Below are 25,769 nucleotides of genomic sequence, written 5' to 3'. Positions count from 1 at the left end.
TACCTCACTCATCAGAAATAAAATGTTGTCCTTGTGCATATGTGCTTAAATACGTTACTTGGCTGTGGCATTTTTTTAACCATGTGTTTTTCAAAAGGATCATGCATGTTAATATTCATTTGCTCAGACTAAATGTGCATTTTTAAACACTGCTACCATTTACGATTGTAAGAGCATGGTGCAGCATTTCCTGTGATGGTTCCTCCTGTCAGCTTCAATAGAAATAGGCATTTTTCATCCAGCTGAAAGAAATCCAATGAATTATGAATGAAAGGAAGAAAGTTGGCCATAGGCTATGCATAGGATTGACCACCAATGTCAGTAATTTAACATGGAAGAGAGGCAGAGAGAATAAGGAAAAGAGTGTGTGCTCCTTTACTAACTCTTTCCATCCATTTTACATATATACCGATAGCAATTGTGTGGTTAATTTTGTGAATGATTTTAGTGACTAAATTCTAACAGTTGTTTCAGATGCTAATAATTTTAGGTAGCGACCATTTGCATAGATGCTTTCACAACATGACAGAAGTGACCTTGAACATTAAAGTTGATTACAGAAAATTACATTCAGCAGGCTGTTAGGATTTTATTTTTTTTACAAACTTTTTATTAATCTACAAAGCAGAATTGACACCCTGAATGATGTTGAAAATTTGTAACTAATACATTTAGATTAAGCTGGCAGCTTATTTTAGAACTAAATGTAATTATGACAATAATATGTTTATTTTCATTTTTATATGTGTATTTCAGGACTACATGATTTGGAGCATCCTGATGTGGCACTGGCAGATGAATGGTAGAGTATGAGAAGTTTTAGGTGTGTGTTTGTGTGTGCGACTTGTTCAGCTTTGCTTGTGTAAAGAATTTTTTGTATAGGGTTATAGTATGTTTTCAGGACATACTGCAACACGGATGAACACCCTGAACACCGTTACCTGTCTCAGATCGAAGCAATTAAACTCTACCTTGAGGGAGGAGAACCACACCTGAAGTGTGAGTAGAGCAAATATACCACAGTCTTACAAACTTTCCCTGTTACTCTTGCAGATACCCTTCTATCACAAATCCCCCCTGCCACTCTTCTCCACCCACTCCACCCTGCCTGGACTTTTTTCTTCACCTCTCTAACACACTCTAGGCTTTTCTCAACCTGCTCTCTACTCTCACCACAAATCACAATATCATCCGCATACTTTATAGTCCATGGAGACTCCTGTCTGACCTCATCCATCAACCTGTCCATCACCACTGCAAACAGGAAAGGACTCAAAGCCGATCCTCGATGCAGTCCCACCTCCACCTTGAACCAGTCTGTCATTCCTACTTCACTGCCCACTTCCCTGCTTTCACTCTGCCTCATATATGTCCTGCACCACCCTCATATACTTCTCTGTCACACCAGACTTCCTTATAGAATACCACAAGTCCTCTCTGTTACCACAAGCACTCTGTTATACGCTTTCTCTAAATCTACAAACACACAATGCAACTCCTTCTGACCTTCTCTATACTTCTCCATCAACATTCTCAAAGCAAATAATGCGTCTATAGTGCTCTTCTTCTGCATGAAACCACACTGTTGCTCACAGGTGGTCACCTCATCCCTCAGTCTGGCTTCCACTACTCTTCCCCATAACTTCATGGTGTGACTGATCAACTTTATTCCCCTGTAGTTACTGCAGGTCTGCACATCCCCCTTATTCCTACAAAATCGGTACCAGCACACTCCTTCTCCATTCCTCAGGCATCCTCTTACCTTCCAAAATTTTGTTGAACAATATGGTTAAAAGCTTCACTGCCATCTCTCTTAAACATCTCCATGCTTCTATTGGTATGTTATCTGGTACAATTGACTTTTTATTCTTCATCCTCTTAATCGCTGCTCTCACTTCCTTCTTACTAATCCTTTCCACTATCGGCTTTACTACCTCCACACCATCCAACCATCTCTCTCTTTCATTTTCCTCATTCATCAACTGCTAAAAATACTCCCTCCATCTTCTCAACACACTCTCCTTACTAATCAACACATTTCCATCTCCATCCTTTATTGCTTTATCTTGCAGCACATCCTTCCTAGCTCGGTCCCTCTGCCTGACCAATCGGTACAATTCCTTTTCTCTTTCCTTAGTGTCCAACTTCACATACAGCTCCTCATATCTCTCTACCAATCTCAATTCTTTTTTGCCGAACTTTTTCTTTTTATGCTTTTCTGCACTTCCTCATTTCACCACCATGTCTCACTGTCTTCATTTCTATTTCCAGATGTCACACCAAGTAGCTGTCTCCATTATTTCTTCTGCAGTAGTTGCCCAATCATCCAGCATTTCTTCACCACCACCGAGCCCCTGTCTGACCTCTTCCCTGAATCTTACACTACAGTCTTCCTCCTTCAGTTTCCACCATCTTATTCTTCTTTTAGTCCTCACTCTGCTCCACTTATTCTTCACTTTCAAAGCCATTCTACAGATCACCATCCAATGCTGTCTAGCTACACTGCCCCCTGCCAACACCTTACAGTCTCCAATCTCCTTCAGGTTGCATCTCCTGCATAGAATATATTCCACCTGTGTGCATCTTCCTCCGCTCTTATACGTCACCCCATGCTTCTCCTTCTTCTTAAAATATGTATTTATCACTGCCATTTCCATCCTTTTAGCAAAATCTACCACCATCTGCCCTTCCACATTCCTCTCCTTAAGGCCATACACACCCATCACCTCCTCCACCTCTGTTCCCTTCACCTACATGCCCATTGAAGTCTGTCCCAATTACCAATCATTCTTTACTAGATACACCTTCTACCACTTCTTCTAACTCACTCCCTTCTTTTTCCTTCTCGTCCATCTCACAACCAACATGTGGTATGTCAAAAACCCTCTTCACCTCCACTACACTTACTGTACTCTACCTTCAGGATAACCCTTACACCATTTCTCTTTCCATCCACACCATGAAAGAACAGTTTAAACCCCCCTCCAATGTTCCTTGCCTTCTCTGCCAAACACAAAACATGTCTACCTTTCTCCAATCCATAATATCAGCTACCTCTCTCCCTTTACCAGTCATAGTACCAACATTTAAAGTACCAGCCCTAACCTCCACTCTCCTACACGTCTCCTTTACCTCCTAGTCAAATAAATATGAACCCTATAAATGATTTCTGACATAGATTCAGATTGCCATGTAAACTAATCCTTTCTAAATAGGGCTTTAGACAGCTTTGCATCTGCTAATGGTTTTAGATGTTTGCATTTGCATTTACAGAATTTGACAGAGCAACTTACATTTATCTCATTCATAAATCTAAGCAGCTATGGGGGTTAAGGGCCTTGCTCAGGGGCCCAGGAGTGGAAGCTTAGTGTGGCTGGGATTTGAACTCATGACCTTCAGATCCAAAGTCCTATGCCTTAACCAGTTAATTGGCAATTAGTTATTTTCTTTTATAAACCAATGTTTACTATATGATGTATTGTTGTTGTTGACATTGTTGTTTCTAGGTGATAAAGAGTTAATTCAGGAGGTCCTGTTTGATGCTGTGGTGACCGCACCATTAGAAGCTTACTGGACCAGTCTGGCTCTCAATAAATCAGAGTATGAAGACATATTTTACACAAAATCACACATACATACACCAAAACAAATCATTTACCTTGGTGTGCCAGCAGTTTATTCTTGAAATCAATTGATGTCTACTCCAAAAATCGACCTAGTCCACAATTAGCAGTAAGCCAGTTTAATAATAAGGGAAGGCTCAGTGGCTATAGTCCTGTCTAGAGGGTTATGAGTTTAAGCATTAATGCTGCCAGAGAGTTGGACCGTTTACAATATTGGTATTTGAAATAAAGTCTTTTAATTTAATGTAAAAGCTATGCAGTTGAAAAACGTACAGGTCCACCAAAACTAATTTCTTTTCAGGTAGAGACCGATCATAAATATTTTCTCTGTATTACAGGAACTCTGATAAAGGTGTGGAGATCGCGTACCTCGGCACTCGGACCGGCTTGTCACGAATTAACTTATTTGTGATGCCATACCAATTAAGCAATCAGTAAGCATGTCCCAGTTCTTAAAAAAATAAACTGTTCTAGCTCTCTTTTTTGCAAACACCACAAAAGAACTAATGCTGATACAATTTCTATAAGATCACTTGTGTGTGTGCTGTGTGTGTGTTCTAAGAGACTTCCTGACGGCTGAGGATAAAGAGGGAGTTTTCAACGCTGATCACTTTCCCCTGTGGTACAAAAGGGCAGCGGAACAAGTGCCAGGCACCTTCGTGTACTCACTTCCCTTTAATACAGGCAAGAGAAACGCATGAAACAAGAGTCACCAACGACACACACAGAAACACACAAGCACACTTTACCCATTCTTTCTATTTTCAAACAGTGCCTCACTGTGGCAGGAGAGAAAAATGCATGCATACATTAAAACAAGAAAAATCAACAGATTTGTTCAATATCCTATAGCCTCAAACAAACATAACAGTAAAAGAAAAAAAGCCAGGCTTTGACTTGTCTTTGATTGCTCTGTATTTAATTTCATTATGTTAAATTGACCTTTTTTGTCTTATTGTTTTGCCCTACAATTGGCTTGTATTAACTGAGATTCATTTGCAATATATTGCAACCAAATGTCTCTTAATAAGAAACAGAAGTAGAAAAGTCTAGGAACAGGAAAATACTCGAATTCTCTTATGAAAGAAATTATAGTTTTTTTTTCTGGTGGCACTGCAGGATTAAAGCATAAAGCGTACGCAAATGTGGCCTATTTGCTTGGGTGAATCCCTGCTGTGAACAGATGCAATCTGTGGTCTTCAATGTTCCCCAGTTGTTTCAGATGTTTAGATATTTAATCTGTGTGAGTGTTTCTTATTGACATCCATATGCATGATGGTGAATATTGACAAGTCGAGTCAGAAACCAACCTCAGGGATAAACCCCAAATCTTTTCATTGGGCTTAACAACAACAGCAACAAAAAGCGTCTTCTCTTCATACAGGTCTTGTTTCACTTTGTGCGCTTTGTAGTCATTTTTTATGGTTGTGCTTGGTTTGATGTGTTTGTATAAATTGGGCATTTTAGAGATGTAAAACGGGATATGTTAGGTTTGCACTCTCTCTCTCTCTCTCTCTCTCTCTCTCTCTCTCTCTCTCTCTCTCTCTCTCACTCACTCTATCTGTGGCTGTTTATTAGAAACGCCTGTTTGGAGCACATTTTATTCTTCAGGACATTTTTTTTTCATATGTCTAAGTTTCAATGATTTCCTAATGAAGCCATTACAGAACCACTGGATGTTCACATTTTTACTCTATGCCTATGTCTCTCTCTAAATACATTTATATACTGCATACAGTGTGCACAGGTATGTTGTGTGTGTGTGTGTTAAACAAAGTGGCACAAATGTAAAAAAAAAAACCAACAACATATCAACTGTGTGTTTGCTTGTGTGTGTGATCCCAGGTTCTGAGAATAAGAGTGTTGTACTCGCCACCACTGCTATTCAGCTACTGGATGAGAGGAAGTCACCAATTGCTGCAGGTAAGATTTTTGGGTCATATTTTTTATTTATTTATTTTTTTTACCTTACTCACGGGCCCTGCAGTGGAAGCTTAGTAGTGGTGGGATTTTAACTCATGATCTTCTGGGCTGAGGTCCGGTACACGGTAAATGTAATGTTAGAGTTCAAGGCAGTATTTCTGATATTATTTAATGTATATGAATTAAATGCATTTTCTGCATTTAATTCATATTCTGCCTGCCATGAATTTGTGCTTACATTTTTAAAGCGTCATTAATTGGAAGAGAACTTATGAATGTACTGGCATAAGTATGGTGTAAATTAAACTAAATATCAAGCATTTTCTTAATAAAAGGTGCAATTAGAGCGAAAAGTAACTAAAGCAATTTCACCTAGTTTAAATATAAGGCTTATGACACTAATTAAAACACCCCACTATATGAACAGAAATATTGGAACACCTGATTTTTCCAACCTTAAATTGTTTCCCCAAAGTTGGAGGCACACAATTGTATTGGATGACAGAGAATTACATTTTCTTTTTATTTGAACCAAGTGACCCAGTTTTGGCATGACAATGCCCCTGTGCACAAAATGAGCTCTTTGAAGACACAGTTTACATGGCTTGCAGCGAAAGATCTTAAGTGGCCTGCTGTAGAGCTTTGACCTCAACCCTACTGAACACCTTTATAGAAAGAATTGGAACGCTGACTGCCTCCTCGCCCTACATCAGTACCTAACTTTACTAATACCCTTGAGGCTGAATGAGCACAAACCTCCACAAGCACACTCAAAAATCGAGTGGAACATCTTCCCAGAAGAATGGAGATTATTATAACAGTAAATGCGACTAAATGTGAAATGGGATGTTCAAAAGCACATAAGAATATGGTCAGGTGTCCACAAACTGTATATATAGTAATCATAATATAACCTTTGTAGTTAAATATGAATTACATTACTTAATATTTACCTTAGGAATGTCTGAGTAATTAAGTTGCAAAACAATGGAATCACCTTAGTGGGAAAGTGGTAGCATTTCATGTTTTATGCCTAATTCCCTAGGGCAATTTTATATAGATTCAATACAAGAAATCATTCAAATAAACTGCAGTGTAACAGATATACAGTAGGTTTACACACCTCAGTTCAAATAGCTAAAAAAAAAAAAAAAAAAAAAAATTTCTAGATCTGGAAATCCTGTATTTAACAATATCTATCCAAGCCTATACAAGTGTAAATTATTCCATACCATGTGGTGAAATGATTCTTTGGACATAATTCAAAAAGATACATTTGGTCAAAAGCAAAACCAACCAATTAACACTGTACAGGTGGTGAAGGATTGTGGTAGTGACATAATACGATGGTGCTGCTCATGTTCAGCTGGGCTTTATTCTAGATATAGGAACTCATGGTGCGCTCCAAATACAAACTTCTGAAGAAGAAGAAGAAGAAGAAGAACACAATTTGGATAAGTGGAAGCTAAACAGGGCTATGCACTAGGAAATCTAATGGCAATAAAACCACTTGATTTTGGCAATTTTTTTTTCTTAAATGTTCCAGATTTTTCTTGAATGTTCCAGATCTAACTATAGTTCAAGAAAATTCAAGAAAAAGTGAAAAATAAATTGCCAAAATCAATTTGCTTTACCTTCCCGTGGGCTCACCACCTGCAGGAGGGACCGTAAGGGACGGTGCTGTGAGGATTGGGCAGCAGTCGAAGGCGGGGGTTACTGCTTAGACTGCTGCCCCCGCGACCCGAAATACGGATAAGCGGGAGAAAACGAAACGAAACGAAACGAATTTGCTTTACATGCAATTTTTTTTTCCCACTTTTTCTTGAATGTTCCAGATCTAACTATAGTTAGATACATTATAATTTTTTTATATTATAAAGTTAGATATATTTACATTGACTATAGTTAGATATGGAACATTTCAAGAAAAAGTAAAAAAAAAAATCAAGTCAGCACACTATTACTCACAGAGGCTAAATGTTCTATTACAAGCAAAAGGTGCTTTAACAAGGTTTTAGTAAACAGGTGTGCATGCTTATGCATCCAGACTACTTAAAAATCCTTTTTTCTATTTCTATTTATCTGATCTTGGTTTAGTTATTTATTTTTGCATCAAATTAATCTGCAAATGTATTGTCTATTTTATATCTGATATTAGTTGGTGTTAGAGAGGTTTTGCTTTTCTACTGTATTTTGCTGTATTGTATTATTGTATAGCAACACTGTTCAATAAGCTGTTGGACCCTGTAACACTATATGGGTAACAATTTTGTGGACACTTGACCATAAGATCATTTTGTGCCTTTTAGACATTCCATTTAACATTAAGTCCCTTTTTGCTTTTATAATAATCTCCACTCTTCTGGAAAGATGTTCCACTAGAGTTTGGAGTGTGAAGATTTATGCTTATTCAGCCAAGGGTGTTAGTAAATCAGGTACTGATGTAAGGTGAGGAGGTCTGGGGAGCACTCCAACTCATCCCAAAGGTGTTCAGAAGGGTTGAGGCTAGAGCTTTCTAGCAGGCGACTTATGATCTTCCACTCCAACCCATGTAAAGCATTTCTTCATGGCATTCATTTTGTGCACAGTGGCATTGTCATATTGGAAAAGGTTTGGGTCTTGTAGTTTATGTGATGCGTAAATTTAGTGCTTCTGCATCCAAAAACATTTTTGGATGTTTGTTTGTGCCTCCAACTTAATGACAACAATTTGGGAAAGAACCACATACGGCTGGAAAAAACAAATGTCCTTCTACTTTTGTCCATACAGTGTATTTTAAATGACTATGGAAGGTTTTCATTATACCAGGAGGATTAAAGTAGACCTGACAGCTGACTTCTCAATACAAAGCCACAAACAGTCCTCATTACAGCGAGTGTGTGTGTGTGTGTGTGTGTGTGTGTGTGTGTGTGTGTGTGTGTGTGTGTGTGTGTGTGTGTGTGTGTGTGTTCAGTATGCATCAGGTGCATTTCTATTCAGAATTGCACATGGGGAAAATGCATGTAGGTGCTTCTGGGAATGATGTAACATGTTTTAAAGCATCCGAGTTCATATGAAAGGTCACATTACTGTACCACAAGGATTGAGCGGAGGGACCGAGTCAAAGCAGAGGGTTTATAGTATAAACAAAGACATGAACAGATAAAGACTGCCTACATGCCTTGACACACACACAAACACAAAGACATTGTTCATCAAATTTCAATATTTAATCTTATACACACCTATTAAAATACACATATATGATTCATAAATAGATAATAAACATCTGCACTTTTTTCTCTGTTGGCATGTACAAAACACACATACACTCACACACACTCACTCACAAATCAGTCTTATGGCAATAACAGGCTGAATCTGTGGGTCAGGATCGACTTTTGCATAGACAGTGCTTTTTAGTACACTTATTTGCTTCTGTATTTTGTACACAATATGCCGTCAATCAATGGTGAAATATTACTTACTGTAGCTTATTTGATAGAACTTCCTCAGAGGTTCCCTCAGTCTAGTTCCCTGTTAAAAATTTTCATCACTACTCTAGACCTGATATTATTTGACATTTTTGTATATTGTATATCCTATTTGTAGTGCTAATTGTACTGGTATGAGTGTATCAGGCATGGTAATAATGTTGGGCATCTTGTGTATTTCTCTTGGTGCACTGGGCTAAACTAGAGGTTCCATGAAATAATATATTCACTAGTCACCACTGTAGGGATGCTGACAGAAAGGAAAAGACCAAAACAGTAAGGCAGATGATGAGAAGAAGCAGACAGATGTTAAATTTCTTGGTTAGATTTTTTTTTTGATGATGATCAGATTAGATTTTACAATTAAATACAAAAAACTGCCCTCGAAATTTTACTTGCTGTCTTTGCACTGTAAGAAGTGGAGAAGTTTAAAGCCTTTGAAGATAAAATGAATCATTTTATGAACCCTTGCACTATGAAATAGTGAATTCCGTCATACACTTGCAGTGTGTGAACAAAAATTCTCAATCTGTGAGTTGCACATCACTGTTCCAAATGACTTGGTTCGATTTATACACACTATATTGCCGAAGGTTCCGACACCTAGTTATAAGTGGAAGGTTATAAGCTTTTTAAGAATCCCATTCTACATTTAGTCCCAATTTGCTCATTTAATTCCCACCACTCTTCTGAGAAGATTGTGGACATTTGTGCTATATATATATATATATATATATATATATATATATATATATATATATATATATATATATATATATATATATATATATATATATATATACAGTGAGGAAAATAAGTATTTGAACACCCTGCTATTTTGCAAATTCTCCCACTTAGAAATCATGGAGGGGTCTGAAATTGTCATCGTAGGTGCATGTCCACTGTGAGAGACATAATCTAAAAAAAAAAATCCAGAAATTACAATATATGATTTTTAAACTATTTCTTTGTATGATACAGCTGCAAATAAGTATTTGAACACCTGTCTATCAGCTAGAATTCTGACCTTCAAAGACCTGTTAGTCTGCCTTTAAAATGTCCACCTCCACTACATTTATTATCCTAAATTAGATGCACCTGTTTGAGGTCGTTAGCTGCATAAAGACACCTGTCCACCCCATACAATCAGTAAGAATCCAACTACTAACATGGCCAAGACCAAAGAGCTGTCCAAAGACACTAGAGACAAAATTGTACACCTCCACAAGGCTGGAAAGGGCTACGGGGAAATTGCCAAGCAGCTTGGTGAAAAAAGGTCCACTGTTGGAGCAATCATTAGAAAATGGAAGAAGCTAAACATGACTGTCAATCTCCCTCGGACTGGGGCTCCATGCAAGATCTCACCTTGTGGGGGTCTCAATGATCCTAAGGAAGGTGAGAAATCAGCCCAGAACTACACGGGAGGAGCTGGTCAATGACCTGAAAAGAGCTGGGACCACCATTTCCAAGGTTACTGTTGGTAATACACTGAGACGTCATGGTTTAAAATCATGCATGGCACGGAAGGTTCCCCTGCTTAAACCAGCACATGTCCAGGCACGTCATCAGTTTGCCAATGACCATTTGGATGATCCAGAGGAGTCATGGGAGAAAGTCATGTGGTCAAATGAGACCAAAATAGAACTTTTGGGTCATAATTCCACTAAACGTGTTTAGAGGAAGAAGAATGATGAGTACCATCCCAAGAACACTATCCCTACTGTGAAGCATGGGGGTGGTAGCATCATGCTTTGAGGGTGTTTTTCTGCACATGGGACAGGGTGACTGCACTGTATTAAGGAGAGGATGACCGGGGCCATGTATTGCAAGATTTTGGGGAACAACTTCCTTCCCTCAGTTAGAGCATTAAAGATGGGTCGAGGCAGGGTCTTCCAACATGACAATGACCCGAAGCACACAGCCAGGATAACCAAGGAGTGGCTCTGTAAGAAGCATATCAAGGTTCTGGCGTGGCCTAGCCAGTCTCCAGACCTAAACCCAATAGAGAATCTTTGGAGGGAGCTCAAAATCCGTGTTTCTCAGCGACAGACCAGAAATCTGACTGATCTAGAGAAGATCTGTGTGAAGGAGTGGGCCAAAATCCCTCCTGCAGTGTGTGCAAACCTGGTGAAAAACTACAGGAAATGTTTGACCTCTGTAAAGGCTACTGTACCAAATATTAACATAGACTTTTTCAGGTGTTCAAATACTTATTTGCAGCTGTATCATACAAATAAATAGTTAAAAAATTCATACATTATGATTCTGGATTTTTTTTTTTTAGATTATGTCTCTCACAGTGGACATGCACCTACGATGACAATTTCAGACCCCTACATGATTTCTAAGTGGGAGAACTTGCAAAATAGCAGGGTGTTCAAATACTTATTTTCCTCACTGTATATATATATATATATATATATATATATATATATATATATATATATATATATATATATATATATATATATATATATATATATATATATATATAATTTTTTTTTTTTTGATGCATTCAAACCAGTACATGACACACCAAAATATCACATAATTGCTGTGCTGAGAATGAGAATGGTCCATCACCCCAAATATATTTCATGGTGGTATTGAAGGGGGTGGCATTTGTGACTGATAAATAGATACAGCTATCAGTTCATTGTTTTACCGAAGTGTACGTATTAGAAGGAAGAAGGAATGAAGAAAGATATGTCCTCAAAGTTGGTTTTTCGTTCAGTCATGGGAAGAAAACAAACTGTTCATGGTGTTCCATTCTAAAAATAGAAACATATTAATGCTTGTCATGAAGCTTTAAGGTTTACTTTACAACATATTCTGCAAATGATTTGATGCTGAGATAGGACTGAGAGCAAGAGTAAAGGGTAAGGAGCTTACATATAAACATAAACGAACGAACGCACACACACACACACACACACACACACACACACACACACACACACACACACACACACACACACACACACTAGCCAGTCAGAGCTTGAGTTTATAGACTGCCCCAATGAGCTTTCACCTCGTGAGCATTTGCTAGGACTAACACAAGCCGACAAGCTGATGACATCACACTCCCAGGGCAACTGAAGCGTGTATTTGTGTGTGTGTGTGTGTGTGTGCGTGCGTGCGTGCGCGTGTGTGTGTGCGTGTGTGCGTGCGTGTCTGTGTGTGTGTGTGTGTGTGCGTGCGTGCGTGCGTGCGTGTGTGTGTGTGTGTGTGCGTGCGTGCGTGTGTGTGTGTGTGTGTGTGTGTGGGGCAGCAAAAGACTCTGAGCAGCCTCGTTTGCAGCCTGTTGGCTCTCGTATTTTTTTTCCTGAACGCATCATGTCTTATTTGATTGTGTATGTGTGTATGTGTCTCTCTTTCACATGTGCCTGTGTGTGTGTAGGTGTCTGTGTGCCTTGTGTTATATAAGAGCCCCTTTGCTCTTTACACCCCCTTCCACATCCATATGCATGAGTGCGATCTGCCTCTGCCTGTGAGGTTTTTTTTTCTTGTGCAAACTGCAAATAGTTTTAAAACCAAACTCTTATCGCTCTACCGATATTAGTCAATGGTAACGAGTTCCAAAGATTGATGAGGTACAGTACAGCACGCACATGCATGAAAACAACGACATATGCATAGTTGAAGCTGCCTACTTAACCTGATAATAAACAGTACAACCGAACCCTAAATGGAGACGCTTTGAAACCACTGTTATATTCAAAATTTGCATCTTTTTTCATTAAATGCACTTGCATTAGACAAAATATATATATAATATACCTCCAGATAGTTAGAGCTTGTTGATATGTATCCAGTATCTTTGGCTATATTGTATTTTACAGCATACAGCCAGGTCTATAATTATTGGCACCCTTTATAAAAATTAGCAAGTGTGTATGTGTGTAGTTATATGATATGCAATAGATATTTTGAGAGCTTATTATTATAATTATTATTATTATTATTAATTATTGTTAATCAGCTTAATGCCTTATGGTTACCATGGCTGGAGATTTTGGACTATTTCATTTGTATTTATATTCATGCCATTTGGCAGATACACTTATTCAGAGCAACTTACAACTGAGCAATTAAGGGGTTAAGGGCCTTGCTCAAGGACCCAGCAGTGGTAGTTCAGTGGTGCTGGGATTTTAACTTGTTACCTCCCAATCCAAACTTAAATGCCTTAACCACTGAACAACCATCTATTAGATTAGTGTTTCTGTAATCTGTAATATTACAGACATTATATTGTATTTTATTGTATTGTATTGTATTGTTTTGTATTGTATTGTATAGCTGAATAATATTCAGTAGGGTTTAAGTTTGGACTGAGATGGTCAATACCAAACTCTGATCCTATACAATACACATTATCACAACAGATTCTCTGTTGATTTGGACGCCATGTTTGCTACCAGTGTCTTCTTCAAAGATCTGGAAGATCCAGGATTCTTAAATACATTCCCCATCATTGAGACACAATTTAGTTGTAGTTCCTTTTGCAACTGGTTTTGGAACTTGACAACCCCCAGAGTTAAATATACTGTGCAGTTCTGTAAATGTGATCTTCAGCTTCTTCTTTTTGTTGCCTACATTACCATCCTCCACACTGTGTATGTGGGCAACATGCATTCAATTATTGGCAGATTTCACTGTTTAGGCCTTAATTATTTTCGCTTTTATGTATCGTGGATTTTTTTCATAGTAATGGATGGATTAATTATACACCAAAGAAATTCCGTAACATCAGTTGATTACCCAGATTCTGCTGTGGCATTACTACTTATATTTTTCCAAAGAATAAAGAAAAAGGGAGAAAAAATATATTATTTGAAATGATATTAAATGATATCATCAGTAGTAAAAATACTGTTTTTTACAAAAAGGAGATGAGACTGACTTGTTGTCAGAGGTAGCCTGTTTCTCTGCTTATACGAATTAAAAATGTGAGTTCATGTTAACACACTCATTTAGTCCATTTTCATTAAGGATGCCAATATACTGTACTGTGGCTGTACTGCATTATAAAACATATAACTTCTCTTCTGTTTCTCTTCCCCCTTTATAGAGGACACTGTACAGTATCGAAATCATTGATAGAGTAGATGACAAAGCAGAAATCAGGTTTGTCCGTCTGATAAGATATCGGCAATAGTTGATAAATCCTTGAATTGTAATAAAACCCATCCAGATCCCTAAGTATGTGTATAGCTCTATTTTACAACTTTGTAAGAGTTTGCCATGCAAGAGGCTTGGCTGTGTAATATCCCTGGGCGAGGTATGAGTATTATTGCATTGCTCTTACTCTCTCATAATACTCTTCTTTTTCATGCTATGGCATTTTCCCGTAGCTCTTTAGCCCCTTCCTTGTTCTCTGAGTTCTCTTTTTCCATTCTCCCAGCCTCCTCTTCGCGTTTCTTTAGCTCCCGCTGGTATTTAGCCATGACAGCGGCATAGGCACAGCCGTACACAGCAGCAGCCAGCATCATGAGACACACAACTCCACACACAATGCCGGTGATGATCACTGTAGCTATGGCGTGGCGCAGGTTAATGGGTCGTGGTTTTGGCTTGGCTTCGCACTCCGGTTCCTGCTCAACCGGAGCATCTAGGCTTGGGTATGGGACACCACGAAGCAACCGCTGCTGTCTTTCCATGTGGTGGATGTTGGCAAACAGGTAGTTGTAGCTGGTGCTCATGCAGGAGTGGAAGAGCTCGTAAGGAACGCTGCGAAGGTCACGATTGCGCATGGCGTACGGCTCATGGCACGGAACAGCGTCCACCACACCACCTGTGGGGGAGAGGAAGATGAGAAAATTATATTTTTTAGTCATAGTGTAAATATAAATAATTAAAAAACTAAAATGTTTCAGGTTGGTAAATGACTTAGGCCTAAGGATGATCACTTATGTCCTCTATTAAGAAATTAGAACAGCTTTTTATCACTTCAACATCACGACAGGATCTGTACCTATAAAATCCTAAAACCCTTTTCAGGACACAGACACAGATATTTCATTTTGAACACGTTTCTATAGGTCTTTCTAGGATTTTTGGTGAGTAGCATAAGCAGATTTGAAGTGTGAAATTGTATGATTTGGCACCTAATTTGCTGTGTGCCATGTATACAGTAGCTGGGTTGAAAATCTTACCATGATTACAGCAGCATTTAATTTTTAAGATTATTTATAGCCACACCAAAGCATTGCTTTCATTTAATTGTTTCCTTGAGCAGAATGAAAAAGTAAAAAACACCATATATTACAAATGTTTCAATCTCAAAACAAGTCAATACACTTAATAATTATAATAAATTATGAATAATTTGGAAAGAATGTATTAAATAATAATGTATTCATATGAATGCAATCGACTGATTGTTATCTAATCAAAAATCTGATCAATTCACAATTGAATAAATGTAGTGGACATTAGAGACCACACATATGATATAAATAAACCTTCATAAGTGAAAAGAGGCACAATATATAAGTAATATACAATATACACTTAGGATTGTAAGCTTTGATAGGAGGAGCCTGATTCAACTACCAATCTCAGTCGAATCTTCGCAGAGGTGTTGCGAAACGAGGATCATGCCATTTTGGTTATATAGGGGTGCTCAGTGTTTGATTTCACACAGAACTACCACTTTTATCCCAATAAGTTAATATGCAGTCCACTGTGTTAATGCTGTATATAAAACTGTTAAAATAATCAATAGATTTAACTTACAAATTATTCGACTATCAGTCAGCTTAAGGCAAGACTTAACAATTCTGATTCAATTATGTAAATTCTTTGTCGGGGACACCCCTAGAATACACTCAGAACTGTGATGTAACAAAGGTGTAAACTAGAAACAAATTACAAAGCAAAATTATACTGAATAATTCATTCTCCTCTTCATTTTACACACTTTGTTTCTATATTTCTGGCACAGGCTGCAATGGCATATTGCATTTTACGTCACTATTTGATGTTTTTTAATATAGTAAGAGTACCAACAAGCTCTCATCCAGGAAACTGTGCAATTCGCATCCAGAAATTATTCAGATGAGGCTGTAAAAGGATTACGGATTATATCTTTGCGCTCCATCTGCTCATGTGCACACAGTCTCATCGTGGCACGTTCACTACAGTACCAAGACAAGCCATTTTCATAATATTCACCAAAACTAAAAACAACATACCCTTGGGTGAATACATTATTTGGTAAATTAGCGTTTTGTATTGTATGTATTGTAGCTCAGTGGTCATCAGAAGGTGACCACTTTATGATCAGAAGGTGATGAGTTCAAATGCATCCAATATAAGATGCAACTGCTGGGCCCTTGAGCAAGACCCTTTACAAACAAATTGCTCAGGTGTATGAATTGAGATAAATGTAAGAGCATATAAGAACTTCTGCCATACGCTGTAAATGTATGATCTAGAGATTTTACTTTTAAAAATAGGATACATAAAGTACAAAAAAGTGTAATTGTGGAAATGTTATGCCTTAATATGATTACAATTTTCAGCATACTATATATTTATAGGATATAATATGCTATGTGTATTAGCATGCACACGCATACCAGTGGTGGACAATAACGAAGTAAATGTAATTCTTACAGTACTTAAGTTTTTTTTTTTTCCTGTATCTGTACTTTAAACTGTGAAGTATTTCCATTAGGGGAGACTTTTACTTTAACTTCACTACATTTTAAAAGCAAATATCGTACTTTTTACTCAACTATATGTCGGTCCTTTATCCAGTGGATAAAAACATAACTCGTCACATACGCACCAAGCCACCAATCAGGGTGGAGTGCACACTTTGTTTTGAACTTGTTTTGATTGCTGCTTGGTGGTATCTACTTATCACCAACATACAGTTCAGCGTGACCTTATTTGCATGAATTTAAGTAGTTCAAAAGACAATTTTGGGCTCATGATAATTTAAATAAACATCAATTAGTGTAATCAATTACACTGATCAATTAGAGTCTTACTACATTAGTAATCAATTAGAGACTTTATACATTAACTGAGTTGACTAAGCAAGAGTCTTGTGACAAAAATTTACATTATAACCATAATAATTTATAGTCAAATACTTTTGTAATTTTACTTATCTGAAAGTTTAATGGGAGCACATTTCCTTTTTTTAACTTTTACTGAAGTAATATTTTACCAAGTGTATCGCCAGTTTAACTCAATTACATGGTTTGTGTACTTCTACTGTGCCACCACTGATGCACACACATTGAAGGCGGGATTGAGGAAGGAATTAGTCAAATGTGGGGGGTTCAAAACAAGGTGATAGATTGCTTGATTAGGCCATGACCCCTAAACTTCAACAAGTTCCAGGAATGATTGCATCAGTCTCAAGCCAAAAAAAAAAAAAAGGAGTGCATATTTAAGATCAGCAAAACAAAATAAAATAAATAAAAAGAATAATCTCAAAATCTCAAATAATGCCTCTAGTAGACAGTCTGTTCCTACCTACAGGAATGAAAGTTTGGGACTGGGCCGAAACTGTAATCAACTAAATAGCATGGAAAGTGGAGCAATCTAGGAACGCTCTGTTTGCACGCTAATAAAAACTGGTGATTGCGTCTTATGAGCAGCTGTTACTCGAGTGTCATGCATGCAGCTGAACTGATCCATTCCAGATAAGCATGGATAACAAACAGAAGAATGATCAAATTGTAATGAAATGTACCATTTGTGTCCATACTGCTTCGGCCGCTGACTTAATTTAAGACAAAAAAAAAATTTATGTATTCTTTTCTATGAGCTTTGACAGCTGTATGAATTATGATTTCTGGATTCAACCATTGCTGAGAGGAATAGTTTCAGGGTGGTGCTTGGTCTACCATGGTCTAACAATGCAGTGTGATAATAGAAGTGTTATAAAAACATTTTTAAATGTTAAAGGGGTTAAATAGGTTTGTTCATATTGTTGCAAGTTGCAATATATTTTTCAAAAAACATTACAATTTATATCTGTCATACTGTGATTGATCTCGTGTTTTGCGTCTCTTTTCCATCGCATTAAACACGGTTATAAATGATAAATATATATGGAGCTTGAATGAAATATAATATTGTCAAACTATGGTCCAAGGTGAGCAAAACACTTAACACCACTGCTTGTCTTGGGCCTCATCACACCACTTTATTCAATTCTTTAATTCCCTATAATACCATGCCACAATATTTCATATTGCTTTCCTACAGTATTGTGTGGCTTTGTGAAGTGTCAAGCACTGCACTGTAAGGATTTGTTTGTTTGTTTGTTTGTTTGTGTGTGTGTGTGTGTGTGTGTGTGTGTGTGTGTGTGTGTGTGTGTGTGTGTGTGTGTGTGTGTGTGTGTGTGAAAATGCGCATGGCCATGTTTGCGTGTGTTTTGGCAACAATGGGAACAGCTGTTCTCATATATCTTTAGTCTAAGATATTTGTATCAGTGATTATTTCTGTCTCTGTGATTAGAGAGCATATTTAGCTGTGCTAATCCTAGTTGCGTGTCACGCTGAGCATTTTCATCTTATGTCATAATGCATCCCCCCCCTCCCACACACAAACACTTTCAGACAGCTATAGTTTTACCGTCAACAGTACACATTACTCCGCTTTCACACACAACATGATATGCAGTATACATAGAAGTAGGCTAGATACTGTATCAGATTTTTTTCAGAATCTGGTTTCTGTAACATTTGCTTAAATTTTAAGGTTTTAATTTGTGTACAGCGTTTAAAACATGTTTTTAAGTACCCTAAAAACAGCTCTGTTATTGACTCCACAAGACCTCTGAAACTGTTCTGTGATATCTGGCACTAAAATGTCTGCAGTAGATCGTTGTAGTCCTAAAAGATGTGAGGTCCTCCATAATCCTTCATGGATCAGACTTGTTTATCCAGCATATTCTGCAGATGCTCAATTAGCATGAAATCTTGTTAATTTGAACTCCTGTAAAGTTCCTCAAACCAATTTTTTTATCATTTTTGCAGTGTGGCTAGGAGCATTTTCCAGCTGAAAGATGTCCGTAAAATTAGGGGATACTTTTGCCATATTGGGGTGTATCAGGTGTGCAACAATGCTTAGGCAGTTGGTACTAATGACTAATGACCAAAAAATTTTAATCTACATGAAATTCCAGGACCCAGAGCTTCATGTGGTCTCAGGCTAGACTTTATCCATAATGTCCTTTCTGATGGTCATGTATGTCTATGGAAAGGGGTCAGCAAGGGCACTTTGTGTCTGGGGCTACACTACTACATAGACACTACATACACACTACTACATAGGTTACTACGTAACCAACATGAACTTTTCCACCATTTCGAGTGCAATGGTTGTCTTTCTTTGTACAATTTTGGTATTTTTTTTAACACTGCATACTAGGAACATCACACAAGACCTGCTGGCGTCTGCTAAATGCCGCATATGTAAATGTAAATGTCTCATTTTCAATTTGGCTTTTACGGTTTACACTGAGTTGAGTTAAAAGATGCCCAGTGTTCAACGTTTTCTGTTCTTATTTATATTAGTTTTGTATAGTTTCTCTGCTGAAATTAAGCTTTATTTCTACCAGTCATGGATTCTGTGGCACTGGTATATTTGAAGATCCTTTTGTGCTGATGGTTAATGTGTGTAAGCTAACTTGCAACAGTTTGATCTGATTATATGTGCGCCTTAGGCTAGCACAGAAATAGAGCTGCACCAGTTTCTTTTGCTGTTGTTTGAACGTAGTGCATGTATGGTGAGTGAATAAGCAATCGTGTATTATTCACTACAAGCTACATCCTAAGCTGAACAAACTCAGTTCAAGGTGTTTAGTTAAATGAATGAGTTAAGAATTGAGATTGGAAGATTACTGTAGTGTAAGATTGTCATGGAGGAGTTTAGCGTACATTGTACACTGGGTTGTTTACAAGGTTGCTTGCAGTCATGTTAAAATGAGGTCAGAGGTCACATTTCCTGCTAATGCTCAGAAAACTAGTGTACTTTTAAATCATGTATCATTTACACTATCGATTTTACTACTTTACTGTAGTTGTATAGACTTGTAAAAGTCATAATGTGTTGCTACTTTACAGATTAGTAGCAAACTGATCTGGTAACAGGAGGCACTATATTTGTACTACGGTATATGAATGGGCCAGGCATCAGCTGCATGCCTGCAGTTTCTGCATCAAGATCTTATTTAGGTTATAGAGAAAAAATGATGCTCATAAGGAATTTTACCTTCTTTGTTTTTGTAGATATTTATTGAGCTTTTTAGATAGATAGATGTCCATGTTTCTTAGCTCTCATGTTAATGCTTACCTTTAAATGTGAATGTTTCCAACCATAGCTTAAGCCCTATCATGTTACAATCACACTTCCAGGGGTTACTCGCCAGGTGCAGCACCTGGAGGTTTCCAAGGGCCTCCAGGTGAGTGCGGTCCAGCTTGGTCAGCCGGTTATAGTGCAAAGAAAAGTGTGTTAGATGGTGAAAACTATCAGCCAATGCTCCAGGCAGCCCTACTATGTTGTTGTGAGACAGATCCAAGTGGGTTAAATTGCGTATTGAGCCCAATAAACGCCGATCCACTTCCCGGATAGTGTTGTTGGCCAGAATGAGAGTCTTTAAGCTCCTTAGTCCTAGTAGAGCACTAGGAGAAACCATAGTGATGCTGTTGTTGGCCAGATCCAGAACACGGAGATATGGCGTTTCCCGAAAAGCCATGGACCCAATGCCTCGTATGTGGTTGTCCTGAAGATGTAGCTCCAGCGTGTCTCGATGGAGTTTGTGCGGAATGTCATATAAGCCCTGTCCTCTGCAGTCCACCACCTTGGCATTATTGTCACACCAGCACTCCTTAGGGCAGGAGGAGACAGCCTGGACCAGTAACAGGGTGCACAGTGTCAGGAACAAACCTCCTAAGGGATAAAAGTAGATATTTTAAAATGATTTTGGCTCTCTGATGTTGAATTTTAAAATGCCATACAACATGAGCACAGAGTTGGAGTTGCACAATTGTATAGGGTGCCTTTGGGTGCAGTAACATCAAATTTTCCCTTTACTTGACCCAAATTTGTTCCATGACAATGCCCCTGTGCACAAAGCACACAATGTGAGCTTTTTGAAGATATGGTTCACATGGTATAGAGTGGAAGATCTTGAGGGGCCTGCTAAGGAGATCTGACCTTGACCCTATTGAACACCTTTGGGGTGATCCGGAATACAGACTGCCCCCCAGGCCTCCTCACCCTACCTGAACATCCCTGTGGTTAAATAAGTGCAAATCTCCAGAATAACACTCCAAAATTTGCGAAACATCTTCCCAGAAGTGTGGGGGCTATAATACCAGTAAGTAGGGACTAAAGGTGGAATTAGATGTTCTAAAAGCACATACAAATAGCATGGTCAGGTGTAGTATACTGTTCACTGTACAGTATTGCTAATCAAGCTAAACATAAAGGTGTCTGTTTTTTGACTCTTTATAGCTTAAATACTCTATAGTTAAAAATAAAGTCTGGGTTATGAGCTGAGCTAAAACTGCAGGCTTTCCTTCGCCTATGGTGAAATGGTGAATCAATGAGAAAGGTCGTAATTTTGAATCCCATCCTAATTACATTTACATTACATTATTTGCTAATCCAAAGTGACCTGCAATTATTTTATTTATCCACCCGATCCATCATTTATGCAGATTATATTCTTTTCATAATATTTGAAATTAAATGACATACAACCGATATTTTAAAAAGAAATGTTATAACTGTATTACTATCAAATCAAACCGATAAATACATTTCTATATAAATTTTATCTATAAATTATGCACGTGTGTTTCTTGGTTGAGCATGAAGGCATCAGTTTTCGGACATGAGATAAAAAAAGACCGGAAAACCATCACTAAAATTCTCCCAGCATCGCGTGCATGCGTCGCTGGCTCTTTAAAATGTTTCTCACACGCACCCTGTATTTATAGCATGCTGTAAAAGTGCACAGCGGGTCAAAGCACTCCTACACACAAGAATCACTGTTGAACATCAAATGTACCCAGATAATGTTACAGCAAGGCGGTAGGATGTGATCTGTGGTCAGTCCTACCCTCTTCCTTTTAAAAAGATCTCATTGAAAATTGAGAGGGATTGAATATACAATAAATAAGTCATTTGTATTTGCTTAATACAATTGTACTGATTGGACTACATTATTTTTGCTGCATTGAGACAACATTTTGTAAATAGGATGATTGTAAGGTTGTAACTATAATAATAATAATAATAACAATAATAACAATAATAATTATTATTGTTATTATTGTTATTATTACAATGGAAAAATGTAATAACCTAAAGCCTACTCTAAATTTTTAGCTGTTTGCTGTTTTTTATATTGAAATCAGTCAGGTCGAAAATGAATGGCAAAATTCCCACGATACCTTAGATCAACAAGTAAAAGATGCTTTGTAGAATATATATTTTTTAATAAAATAAATAAAATTAGTAGTCCTTTTGTTTTTAGTATGTTTGCATTCCTGATTGTGTTGGATGCATTGCATCTCATGTGTGCCTGACTCAGAACAGCTCATTTCCTCGCATTTCTTTCTGAAGTTTCTTCCCAAACTAATGTTTTTACAGTAAATTGAAATTTGTTCATACCCAGATGCTTCAATCATTTTAGTCATTTTCTCTGAGGAACAAAAATCGGGAATTTAGGCAACAAGCAGTAAATGAAGAAGGCACGGTCTTGCTTTTCTCATATTGTATTTTTGCACAAAACACAATTATCTTTTATCATACAGTCCAATTTAGCACACAACAATGTGTGAATCTGTTCAGCCTTCATTTTGAGTACTGTTCTTCTATATTCTATTGACAGATTGTACAGAAAATGGCATGTTCAGCATCAAAACACATTATGTAAAAAAAAAAAAAAAAAAACTCCCTTTGCAGTTAATCACAGCTTGATGCGTATAATTATAGCTCTCAAGATGCTTTCAGACAAGAGTACTAGCATGCTGAGTGAAACACGCTGCATATGCATTAGAACGACTAAAGAGATGCTTTTGTAGCCTATTATTATTCTAATTTGTCATGAATCCCAAGCTCACACTAGAATCCATCTTCTGCTGGCATCTTTTGCAGAAATGAAATGTAGGTTACTTAATGTTAAAGTCATCAAGGTGCTCTTAGCACTTACCTGTCATGGCTCCTAGACCACTCCTCCGCTCAGTGTGTCCAGGGTTAGTCCACTGTGTATGGCAGAGTGGAGGGATGAGATTGAAGCGCTATCTCTCTCTCTCTCTCTCTCTGTCTCTCTCTCTCTCTCTCTCTCTCTCTCTCTCTTGTGTTCTTTCTTAGTATGTTTTGCTCTCTTCCTCCCTCTCTACAGTCACTCTATCTATCTATCTATCTATCTATCTATCTATCTATCTATCTATCTATCTATCTATCTGTCTGTCTGTCTGTCTGTCTGTCTGTCTGTCTGTCTGTCTGTCTGTCTGTCTGTCTGTCTATCTATCTATCTATCTATCTATCTATCTATCTATCTATCTATCTATCTATCTATCTATCTATCTATCTATCTATCTATCTCTTTCTTTCACCACATGCAGCACAGTTCAGCGAGTGACACTGAGTGTGCAGTGGACAGCTGTGCTCCTAAAGCGCACTGGAAAAGCCAGCCAAGGCTTTCACATACCCACAAAATTAATCCTTCCTCCCTTTCTCCCCCCCCCCCCCACTATACAGAATACCTTCACATGGCTAGTCTTTGTTATTTGTTTATTCTTTTTATCATTGCCGCACATGCAGCGTTCACTTCCCACACAAGCACAAAAATACCTTCACATTCGAACTCTCTCTCTTTCACTCTCTCACACACTCTCTCTTTCTCTCTCTCTCTCTCTCTCTCTCTCTCTCTCTCTTTCTCTCTCTCTCTCTCTCTCTCTCTCTCTCTCTCTCTCTCTCTCTTTTTTTCACACACATACACACTCCACTAACATACACACACAGTCACACTCACACAGAGGTGAGTGCACTGCGATCCAGATATTTCTGTCCAGCACTCTAGCTCCTATTAGCCGTTACCCTGCATGGACATCAAGCTCTGATGGCAAGCAGGGAATGGACAAAACATGCCTCCAGCATCACTCTCTTTTACTTTGTATTTTTTCATACTTTGCCCTGCCTTATTTTTCTTCTCTCTCTCTCTCTCTCTCTCTCTCTCTCTCTCTCTCTCTCTCTCTCTCTCTCTCTCTCTCTCTCTCTCTCTCTTTCTTGCTCTTCCTTTTTCTCTTTCACCCCCCTTCCCCCCACACACATACTTGCATCAATGCACACATTCATACATCGTACAAGCCTAAAGCAAAGCTGCATGTAGAGATATGCGCATTACCATTCACAATACACGTGATCACTTGAGAAATCTGACAAGAACACAGCTCCAGCAGCAAAAGCCTTTTTCACTAGTTTCGCTATTATTATAGAGAAAAGTTATTCTATTCAACACAGTAATAAAATGAAGGAAAAAGGTCTCAAGATGAAATAAGTAACAACATAAATAAGTTACATAAAGTGCTCATTTTGTATTAGTGTAGTATTCAGAAAATAACAAATACTACAACACTGGAATACAACAGTTCTGACAGCATTTAGACATTGTTTTTCTATTGTAGTTATATTCCCATCACCACTAGCTACATCTTCCCGGCCCTTTAAACAAGGCTCTTAACCCTCAACTACTCAAATAATACAAATATTAAAAAAAAATGTAAGTCTGCCAAAATCTGCAAATGTAAATGAATGAAACAGATGTATCCAACCTTCTTTCTACAAAGGTCAAAAATGTAACTTCATTAAAGGCTATGGGTTGAAATACAATGCTGCGTTATACTTAACATTATATTAAAATTAAATTTGCCATTTATGATTTAATATATAGAAGACTTTACTCTGTAATCTGCTTAACTAATGCAGTTTTATTAAATTCTAGTTCAGTGAAACTTAAATGTAAACTTAAAAGTAAAATGAGAAAAAGAAAAATCTAATTTATTGCGCTTTAGAGTTTAATGCCTAACACAGCTATTCAGAGACCTCTAATAAGAGGCATGAATCTGGTCCTTATTTCTCCAAAAAAATTTTAATGGCTTTTACCTCTTTTTTACCCCTTTGCATATATGGCATACAGTGCCAAATCACAGGCCTGCTTTGCCTTGGGGGCCCTAGTTTGGGCATCTCTGGAATAAACAATCATCTGTGTAAGGTGTGAATGCAAAATACAGTATGTATATTTACTTATTAATAGACTGATTAATTAATAACTAATTTACTCCAAGAAACAGTAAAAGAAAAGGCTTTAAAAAAGGCCCAAGTGAGCTTGTTTTATTGATTTTCACATAGATTATTCACATTCAACATACCAAAAAGTAAAAAATTAAGGGAAGGTACCATTCTTAAAAACTTAACACATACAGTATGTGTTGGCATATTATGAGGGATAATATACTCCACCATTTTTTTATTTTTTTTATTTGTAATACAAATTTAGAGCAAAACCAATAAAGGCTTTTATGTTTTTTATTAATTGTCTAAAGGTTTATATTGCTAAAGGGTAAAATGCAACAGACATTAATTTGTTGCTCAGATCCAGAAGATTGTATCAGATAATTGCATTGCCTTAACCATGATAAGATGTAAAAGCAACTTGTGGTATCTTTAGGTTTTATCTTCATAATTCCTAATTTATAATGTATTATTC

At 37.6% G+C, this 25,769-nt stretch overlaps 2 protein-coding genes across 4 annotated transcripts in view; one reads left to right on the top strand and one right to left on the bottom strand.

Moving 5' to 3' along the window:
• The window catches only part of cacna2d3a (calcium channel, voltage-dependent, alpha 2/delta subunit 3a), a 261,628-nt gene that overhangs the window by 188,792 nt on the left and 47,067 nt on the right, over positions 1-25,769 (top strand). For all 3 annotated transcript variants that reach the window (XM_083554430.1, XM_083554429.1, XM_083554428.1), the window contains 6 exons: positions 757-802; positions 902-999; positions 3,507-3,600; positions 3,962-4,057; positions 4,186-4,307; positions 5,469-5,546. In XM_083554430.1, coding sequence (XP_083410556.1) covers positions 757-802; positions 902-999; positions 3,507-3,600; positions 3,962-4,057; positions 4,186-4,307; positions 5,469-5,546 — 534 coding nt within the window. The remainder of the gene's footprint in view (positions 1-756; positions 803-901; positions 1,000-3,506; positions 3,601-3,961; positions 4,058-4,185; positions 4,308-5,468; positions 5,547-25,769) is intronic.
• Positions 14,343-24,068, bottom strand: lrtm1 (leucine rich repeats and transmembrane domains 1). The gene is made up of 3 exons (XM_083554570.1): positions 23,211-24,068; positions 20,342-20,938; positions 14,343-14,813 (listed from the first exon to the last, which is right to left on the bottom strand). Exons 1-3 carry the CDS (start codon positions 23,215-23,217, stop codon positions 14,350-14,352), a joined length of 1,068 nt encoding a protein of 355 aa, XP_083410696.1. The 5' UTR covers positions 23,218-24,068; the 3' UTR covers positions 14,343-14,349.

Source organism: Silurus aristotelis (genome assembly GCF_946808225.1).
Source record: "Silurus aristotelis genome assembly, chromosome: 11".
Taxonomy (NCBI): Eukaryota; Metazoa; Chordata; class Actinopteri; order Siluriformes; family Siluridae; genus Silurus; species Silurus aristotelis.
The sequence above is the reverse complement of the archived record's forward strand: the minus strand, read 5'-3'. Positions and strand labels throughout refer to the sequence as shown.

Excerpts from the sequence above, each read along its gene's own strand:
- lrtm1 (XM_083554570.1), bottom strand. Across the intron at positions 14,814-20,341 it reads GGAAACATTCACATTTAAAG|GTGGTGTGGTGGACGCTGTT; the intron begins GTAAGCATTAAC and ends TCTCCCCCACAG.